The sequence below is a fragment of the Pelophylax lessonae genome (genome assembly GCF_965119305.1).
Source record: "Pelophylax lessonae genome assembly, chromosome: 9".
Taxonomy (NCBI): domain Eukaryota; kingdom Metazoa; phylum Chordata; class Amphibia; order Anura; family Ranidae; genus Pelophylax; species Pelophylax lessonae.
This window is the reverse complement of record NC_138776.1, coordinates 215999866-216009916: the sequence shown is the minus strand read 5'-3', so window position 1 is coordinate 216009916 and position 10051 is coordinate 215999866. Positions and strand designations below refer to the sequence as shown.

The 10051-nt window shown below is 42.6% G+C and overlaps 1 protein-coding gene across 1 annotated transcript; it reads right to left on the bottom strand.

Annotated features, from left to right (window-relative positions):
- Nucleotides 1-1384: 1384 nt before the first annotated feature.
- Nucleotides 1385-2578, bottom strand: LOC309564312 (uncharacterized protein; the record flags this gene model as incomplete). The annotated part of the gene is made up of 1 exon (XM_082268941.1): nucleotides 1385-2578. The coding sequence occupies one exon, from the start codon at nucleotides 2576-2578 to the stop codon at nucleotides 1385-1387; it is 1194 nt and encodes a 397-aa protein (XP_082125067.1).
- Between the last annotated feature and the right edge of the window lie 7473 nt (nucleotides 2579-10051).

The window sequence follows — 10051 nt, the reverse complement described above, 5'->3', positions numbered from 1 at the left end:
TTGGCATGTGTGTTCCTTTATACGCACCCAGTATTAGTATACGGGAATATTTTGAGATACATATGCGCACATATATGGTGTTAATTTTGTTTTGTTAGTCTAGTCTCCACAGTGTCATGTAGGTTTATATATATATATATATATATATATATTTTTTTTTTTTACGCTTTTTAAAGTTTTTATTGTATTATGAACTTGTTCACTTTTATTAATTTTTATTAGATATGTACAATTCATGGATATATATGAATGTTTGGATATTATTGCCCCTGATTACAGGCTCTCTATTGTCATGTCTCTTTAAGAAATAGTGAGGGGAGGAGCTGCTATATTGTTATATAAATGAGGGCAAAGGATCTCTGGGGTGTTGAGACCTGAAGAAGGAGGCCCCGCCTCCGAAACGTTGTCCCTAGCAACCCCATGCAAGTCATGCTCTGGGTCTCGATCGGGGAGTCTCCCTCTGCTTAACCGCATTGTCAGTTTCTCTGAGCAGCTACAGCATCTGGCTCTTGGAGAGTGTGCGGCGGCGGCTGGACTGTGCGCAGGCGCACCACATCGAGTCTCCTTGAGTAATCCGAGGCGGTTGGCTTAGCTGTACGATACTCACTGATCAGTGCAGGACGAACAGCTGAGCCGCCGAGGCTAGGAGGAGAGAGCCCTGCAAACATCATCAGGGGATATTTATTTCTATGCATGACTTTCTATCTGTTTGTGAGTACCGTTTTTATGGCTTCTATTAACTTTAAATAAATGGTGTTACACTAGGGCGGTGTGCGCTCTGTTCCTTTATTTTTTGTACAGCTTCTTTGCCTCATATCCCATGGAGGGTTAGGAGAGCTGCCACGCTTCATTCATTTGTTTCACCACAGGCCATATTACAAGATTCCCCAGCTTGAGAATCAATCTCCAGGATCTGCGCAGGGACTGGTAATGTGTGTTTTCTCAATCCTATATAGCAGGATCGTGTAGTCTCTGAAATTACATCGGGGAGCATGACAGGCGGCTTTTTTTACATTAGCCAACGGGAGATCGCGAGTGACCGGCGGACATCGGAGCCGCCGGTCACTCGTGAAGGGAAGGCAGGGAATGAGCGGGGGCAGGAGCGCGCCTCCGGCGGTGCGCGCTCGCCCCCTAGAGGCTCGTGGGCGAGCGACGTAGCCCTACGTCGTTTTTCCTTTAGGGGGCTGACTGCCGCCGTAAATATTTGTGCGGCGGTCGGCAAGCATTAATTGTCTTGATGCTATACTCTGATTAAAAAGTGTTACTTTAATTTTTTTGAATTATGCATAAATGATTGCATAGTGTGTAACTTGCTCATGGTGAAGGATGGACATAAATAGACTGAAAAAGTGAAGATGAAAGAAGCTGCAATTCACAATTTAAATCATTTTTCCATACGTAGCTGATGTGCTACATACTGACAGAAGCAGATCCCATTTTCCACATGTCCAGAAGAATCTGTGCAGTTGAAGGGGAAATGTGTCCTGGCCAGGCAGCAAGCATATCCACAGGAATAACTTAATATAGCCTTCTCCCACATGTCTGTAGCCAAAACACTACTGTGACCAAATGTGATGTAAAATGTTTCCATGCACTGATTTAAAGATGTGTAGAGAAAGTACAACTGAGATCTTGATGAGCAACCAGCAAGCACAGAATTTTTACTAAAGATGAGATTTGCTTGACCAGTCTTTTTTACCATTTCTCTGGTCACTAGCTTAGCCTGCCAGAATTTCCAGGATAAGACTTTTATACACAGAATTGGCATCAGCAACACACCAACCATTACAATGGGCGAAAATGGTAACATGTTATAATAAACACTACCTTCTGAGAATGTTGCAATAGAAGCTATAATATTGCCTGAACTATAAAGGAATAGTACAACTAACAATATACAAAAAACCACTTGGCAGACTGTAAAACGTAACAAAGATTTAGAAAAAGGAATACCATTAATAATCTCAATAGCTTCCGTATAAATTCTACTGTCATCTAAGACTGCCCTAAGTGGATCAGGAACAGAATCCGAAGCAAAGACCCCAGGTTGCCAATTTTTACCATTTTCGTTGAGAGCTGGCAAGGTAAGTAGGCTTTTCCCACTGTACAAGAATGATGGCTGATAATGGATTAAAGTTGAATGAGCCAGCTGGCTGTTATTGCTCAGAAGAACTTGGGTAAGTTTATCAAAGAAATGCTCATCATCTGCTTCTAGATAAGTAAAATGGCTGAGATGAAGAGGTATTGGACATGGCTTCAGCATAATGGGAATAATGACTTTTTGCATTATGCAGTCCTGGAACATAGACAGGTTGGCTTCAAACAGACACCAGCGGCTGCGTACAAAATCTGGACTCAACACCATCACAGTCTTTTGGCTGCTCTGAATACACTCAACCGTATTATCTATAATAGTCTTCCCTGGGACAAAGTCTCTTTCATGAAAACAGATCTTCAGATCAGGATATGTTTCCTCAAGTTTATGAATAAGTCCAGTTACCCAGATAGAGTCCAAAGTGCTGTAGCTGATGAAGACATGGTACTTGTCATCCTTTCTCAGAGCAGGAATGGAAGGCATTGCGTCACAGCTCATAATGCGTTTGTTGTACTTTATTCCTCTTTCAGTTCTCAAATGATAATCATATATGCTCGCAGCCCTTTCCGTTGGTATGAATAAACTATAAGAAAGATTATAAATGATAAATATGCAGCATTTTTATTGAAATAATTATGCCTTTACCACAGTCTTTTCAAATAGAGTTTAAATATAAATACATTTTCTGTGTAAAATTCTGTGCTAGATAAAAAATATTGTTTAGGCGTAACTCCACCTCTGGGTGATCTATGAACATAGATTTTAACAAACTCTGGTGTAGATTTCTACCTTCTTCTGAAGGAATCAAAGTTTGTTCTTTTGTGTCCCTGTGCTGAGTGAGTCTAATGGGAATGGTTTCATATTTATCAATCAGCTGCAGCAGCTGCAGAGCACTAATGAGGAAAGCTGCTGGGTCTGCATCCCTTTAGACGTGTTCCTATTGGGAGTATCTCCCCATAAATTACATTTTTGTTGCACGGGATGCCAGAAATCTGACTTGTATCTTAGTGTAGACTTCTGGAAAAAATCAGTGAGCCAAGCAGAAAATGATGTTTCTGGGGGGTGTTCTGTACACATTCTGTGTACAGAACACCTCCAGGTAGCCATATTGCATAGCATTTTCTAAAAAAAAAGAAATTAGAGAACTGCAGATTGAAAATGAAAGGTACGTTTTAATAACATTTAATTGCAATATGACATGTGTCGCAATTGTATATGCTATTGTTTCTATTGCTATTATGCTTTAAATACACTCAATCTCCAAAGGGGAAGCTTCACTCAAAATATCTGAATACAAGATAATAAATAACCTAAACTTAAGATGCGCTGCCACTTGAAGCCAACGTGCAACACATTGGCCCCATAAAAGACAACAAAGGAAATATGGCCACTGAGGACAGAGAAAAGGCGGAAGTGTTAAATCATTTCTTCTCTTCAGTCTTCACAAAAGAATCGGGGGGCTACACTAACCCAGCTTGTAAGGCCGAACTAAACAACACACCTCAGGAAGTGCCGCCATGGCTAACAGAAGATAGACTTAAAACTAAACTAGAGAAACTTAACATAAATAAATCACCGGGACCGGATGGCTTGCACCCGATGGTTCTTAAAGAGCTCAGTCAGGTGATTGCCAGACCATTATTCTTGATCTTTAAGGATAGTTTACAGACGGGTATGGTGCCAGCTGATTGGAAAAAAGCCAACGTGGTACCAATATTTAAAAAGGGGCCGAGGTGTATCCCGGGTAACTATAGGCCGGTCAGCCTAACACCTGTAGTCTGCAAGATTTTGGAGGGGATGTTAAGGGACCACATACAAGACTTTAGTAATGAAAATGGTATTATTAGTAGTAATCAGCATGGATTCAAGAAAAATCGTTCTTGCCAAACCAATCTATTAACCTTCTATGATGAAGTGAGCTGCCACCTAGATAAAGGAAAGCCTGTGGATGTGGTGTATCTGGATTTTGCAAAGGCCTTTGACACCGTTCCCCACAAATGCTTACTGTACAAACTAAGGAAGGTAGGTATGGACCATAAGGTGAGTACCTGGATAGAGAACTGGCTCCAGGGGAGAGTACAGAGGGTGGTGATTAATGGGGAGTACTCGGATTGGGCAGGTGTGGAAAGTGGGGTCCCCCAGGGTTCGGTCCTGGGACCAATCCTGTTTAATTTATTCATAAATGATCTAGAGGAGGGGATATCTAGTACAATCTCAGTATTTGCGGATGATACTAAACTAAGCTTGCCAATATCTTCTATGCGGGATGTGGAAACCTTACAAGCGGACCTGAACAAAATAACGGGGTGGGCAACTACATGGCAGATGAGGTTTAATGTTGAAAAATGTAAAGTAATGCACTTGGGGGCCAGAAACCAGAAAGCAAGCTACTCACTAGGGGGGGGGGGAACCTCTGGGTGAGTCTAGGATGGAAAAACACTTGGGGGTACTGGTAGACAACAGGCTTGGCAGTGGCATGCAATGCCAAGCCGCTGCAAGCAAAGCCAACAGAATACTGGGATGTATAAAAAAGGGGATTCACTCCAGAAATAAAGAGATTATTCTCCCACTCTACAAGACTCTGGTCCGGCCACATCTGGAGTATGCTGTCCAGTTCTGGGCACCGGTCCTCAGGAAGGATGTGCTGGAATTGGAAAGAGTCCAGAGAAGGGCAACAAAAATAATTAGGGGAATGGAGGACATCAGCTATGAGGAAAGACTACAAGCACTGAACCTATTCTCTCTGTAGAAGAGACAATTAAGGGGGGATATGATATCAATGTACAAATACTGTACTGGCGACCCTAGCATAAGGAACAAACTATTCAGAGTAAGGGAATACAATAAGACACGTGGCCACTCACTAAAACTAGAGGAAAGGCGGTTTAACCTTAAAATGCGTAAGGGGTTCTTCGCTGTAAGAGCGGTAAGGATGTGGAATTCTCTTCCACAAGCAGTCGTATCAGCAGGAAGCATTGATAGTTTCAAAAAACTATTAGATGGGCACCTTAGAGACCACAACATACAGGGTATACAATGTACGGTTAACAGCAAACACACACACACACATCATAGGTTGAACTGGATGGACTGATGTCTTTTTTCAACTTCACTAACTATGTAACTATTATGATACCAAACACACTATAAAAAGTGTCCTACAGTGACAATCCACAAAACACCAGTGGAAAATGTAAAATATCAACATTAAAATATATATAAATATATAATAAAAGCATAAAAGGCAACATCAAGTGTGTGTTTTGTGTATCAACATTTTGTGATAAAAAATCCTCCATGTGTGCCAACTTCAGTGATCCACCTTTAACAAATTCAAGCCTACCAGAAACATGTGACCCCTATATAGTGAGGTCAGAAGTGCATATGGATACTATAAGCCATCCCTGAATAACAGGTAAGTCACATCCACGGTGACCCAAAAGTCACATTAGTAAGCATATACAGCAAGGACCACAAGGAGGAAGAGAACACTCCCCATAGCCTAATCCCATAGAAATAATGTTATTTATTGAAGCCAAGAAGGTACTCACAGACAAAGTATAACAAGCATGTAAAGCATAAAAATATGCACCACTCGATCCTGAGAGGGCGATGGCATCAGGCAGCTAAGCCCCACCCCCTGCAGGTGGAGAGGCATAACATGGCTTAACAAAGGGAACAGTAATCTCCATCGGGAGGTTGAAAGAACAAAAGTGCCAATTCGAGGCTAAGGAGGAACAATATATTGCCCAAAGGGGGTGGGGGAACAATATTCCCAGAAAGGGGTGGAGAAGTACAGTATTGTCCAGCTATGGTGCCTAACAGGTGGTGAGGGAAAAAATAGTGCCCAGTGGTGGGTGGGGGAAAACAATTGTACCTAACGGGGGTGGTGAAGAACAATAGTGCTGAGCGAGGGGGAGGACATAGTGTCCAGCAGCGGTGGGAAAAAAATAATAATGCCCACCCTGATGTACAGAGGACAACAGTGATCCTTAGCAGTGATGTGGGGGGGGGGGGGATCTGTGTCCCATGCTGCTCCTCTCTTCCTACTCTCCTGCCTCGACTTTGCACACTCCACACTTGTCTGGCAGAAGCACACTCCACTGCACTGAGTCTGTATAGATCTGCAGCCAAGTGCTGGTTCCAGCAACTGGCTTGTGGTACACGGGATGGTGAGAAGTAACTTACAATTCAAATTTGCAAGGATATTTACAAGGGATTGTAAAATGCAGATTTGTCTAGTTAGGCCCAGATCGCAGACCGCTTGTGCAATGCCCTTTTTTATTAATGGCACCCCAATTGCACCGCAATTTTGCTGCAAGTTTTTTTTTCGTTCAGCCCATTGGATTGAACAAAATAAATAAATAGTAGTGTGTACTGGTTTTTACTTCCAAGACCCTCTGGTCCTAAGCAGCACTGAAAGTCTCATAGACCCTAGTTCTGTGGTTGTATCTCTGACCTCCTCTACTCCTGGCCAATCACAAAACAAAGCCTGAGGCTTTTTGCTTCGTGGTTGGCTAGCAGGAGAGTATTTTAGAGATGCAACAATAATGCTGGGCAGTGGAGTACCAATGGGTGCCATGCATTGGAGGGTGTCAGGTAGGGGTGTTGAATATAATCATAAAATCAAATGTATATGTTATCCCAGAGGGCCCCTGTCAGAGTCCCCCCCCTGCCTCCTCCTCTCCATCTGTTGGTGTGTGTAACACAGAGTGGCGATCTCCTGTTGTGTCTCAGAGCTTAAATCTGAAATGGTAGGCGGCCGCTGTAACAAAGTCCTGCTTCCAAGACCGGCTCTTGTAATAGACGGCACACTGATCCAATGCCAAGAAACTGAATCAATGTGACCTGTATCATGGGAGCCGGCCTAGGAGGTGGGACTTTGTTACAGAGGCCACCCGAGCAATTCAAATCCATGCTCCGTGACACAGCGGGAGATCGCTGCTCTGTGTGATCCAGGCAATGGTAGGCTGCATTTGATGGGCACTGATAAGGCTTAATTTAATGGGCACTGATAAGGCTGCATTTTATGAGCACTGGTGAGGCTGCATAAAATGGGCACTAATACAGCTGCATTTGATGGGCACTAATAAGGCTGCATTTGATGGGCACTGATGAGGTTGCATTTGATGGGCACTGATGAGGCTGCATTTGATGGGCACTGATGAGGCTGCATTTGATGAGCACTGATGAGGCTGCATTTAATGGGCACTAGTGAGGCTGCATTTGATGGGCACTAGTAAGGCTGCATTTTATAGGCACTGGTGTGGCTGCATTTGATGGGTACTGATAACGATGCATTTGATGGGCACTGATAAGGCTGCATTTGATGGGCACTGGTGAGGCTGCATGTGATGGGCACTAATAAGACTGCATTTGATGGGCATGGGTGAAGGCTGCATTTTATGGGCACTGGTGAGGCTGCATTTTATGGGCACTAGTGAGGCTGCATTTGATGGGCACTAGTGAGGCTGAATTTGATGGGCACTAGTGAGGCTGCATTTGATGGGCACGGAATTGGCTGCATTTGATGGGCACTAGTGAGGCTGCATTTGATGAACACTGAATTGGCTGCATTTGATGGGCACTGATAAGGCTGCATTGATGCATTTATCTCTTGTATCATGTTCGCAGTCTCTGACCATCTCTTATATCATGTCCGCAGTCTCTGATCACATTTTGTATCATTTCCTCAGTCTCTGATCACATCTTGTATCATGTCCTCAGTCTCTGATTATCTCTTGTATCATGTCTGCAGTCTCTGACTATCTCGTGTATCATGTCTGCAGTCTCTGACCATCTTTTGTATCATGTCTGCAGTCTCTGACCATCTTGTGTATCATGTCTGCAGTCTGTGACCATCTCTTGTATCATGTCTGCAGTCTGTGACCATCTCTTGTATCATGTCCTCAGTCTCTGACCGTCTCTTGAAAACATTACAGATATATTACTACGATATAGGACCTGCACTGGGTGCCAATGCTTTCGGTACAACCCTGGGGCTGGGGATTATGAAAACTGCAGTGATTCGAGCCAGAATGGCATGGAAGTAAAGCAGGAGCTGTACTGATTGGGTATGTGAACAAGGACTTTTTTAAGACATTAACAAGCCTGCATGAATAGATGTCTGTGGATGAGGCTAAGGCATATTTACAGTTCTAAAGCTACAAAGGTTGTCCTGTCCAGAAGGTGGGCTTTAGGCTGGGGTTACACTGATGCAAATTGGATGCAGGTTTCCCCACATACAATTTGCATGACAGGAGAGTGTAATGCAGAAGGGTCCTGTGTACCTTTGGCTCTGATTCAGGTGCAAATTCAGGCAAAAATTCGGACATAAATTGGGACCTGAAACAGTGAACTGGGACGAACTGGACGCCCCGCTGTGAGCTGCAGCCTTAAAGTGTATGTCAGAGTAAAATAAAATAAAAAATATGCATATGCAGTACACTACATGCACATTTACCCTTTTGTACTCCCTTCAAAAACCCTGCAATTACATAAAAATAATACATGTTGATCTGCCAGAAATGCACCTTACTCCTATGCCATAGTTCCAAAACTGTCCCTGATCTGGAGGGACTTTCCTCCTTGTGGAACAAAGTTCCTCTGTCCCTCTTTCCTCCTCATTTGTCCCTTAGTTTGGTCTGATGTATATAACCGTATGCACTACAGTATGCAAACCTCCAAACTTTTTGGGAAGGGAACAAGGGGCACCAAATAGCAAAAGTATTTTAGCATAGGACACACACCCTGCCACGTCCCCTTAAAGAAGAAGTATACAAAATAAAAATAAAAATTGGTGCTTTTTTTTCACCACAATTATTGCTTTATATTGGATTTTGACATAAATGCAGCAATTTAGAAACTGAATGAAAGGTTTAGCACTGTGAAACACTTTTTAGAAGATAAATAGTGCATTTTATATACAACTATATAGATTGGACCAAAATGAGGGACAAATGAGGAGGAAGGAGGGACAGAGAGACATTGTTCCAAATCAGGGACAGTTGGGAGCTACGAGTATGTATCAAAAGGTTTTTTACTGTGCTAAACTTTTATCCAATTTCTAAATTGTTGCATCCGTAAATTTCAAAGCCAGTATAAAGAAATTTTAGTGCAAAAAAAAAAAAAAGCACTTGTGGGATTATTCAATAATTTTTTGTATAGTGTTGCAGGGGGGGGGGGGGGTGTACTTAGCCTACATACTTTTTGATAACAGATGTCACTTTTTCACATCTCAGAAAGTTGGCTAAGGCAATCCATAGATAAATCGGTTTTCTCTCTTCCACCACAGGTGAAAGGAAAGACCTGACCGGCAGAATACAATGATTCCTGCTAGCTGCTATAGCCGCTGGCAGTAATAACAAGTAGAAAAATCCGACAGGCTGGTTGTACCCAAGTTGATTATGGATCGACTTGAGTACAATCAGCTTGCCCATACATGGATCAAAAATTGGCTGGTCCCTGCTAAATGGGCGGATTTGGAATCCATGTATGGCTGCCTTAAGCCATTGTTGTGGACTGAATGTTGTCAGCCCTGTCGAGTTTTCTTTTTTAACTATTCAGACCCACCCACACTCCTATCAGCTCAGCAAAAATGTAAATCATTCTATAGCTCCAAGGTAAGAACTGGGAGGGCAAATTACTCTCCTTGACACGGGCAGCCCTGAATTGCTGACAAGTTTAACAGGTATTATTTTGCAATTATTGCACAGATATAACAAAATGTTTTTAATTAACAGACCAAAAGGGAGTACATCAGAGAAGATAATTGTTAGAGTTTCTTTTTTTTAAGAGTGGAGTGCATCTGTAAAAGATCAACAGGCATTTTCTGTACTTGCAGGGACTTTAAAGTGGATGTATCCCCTGTGTTTAAAAAAAAAAAAAGAAAAAACCCTGCAGCACATTATGAAATACTTACCTTAGAATGAAGCCCACACATGGTTGTCTGGACAC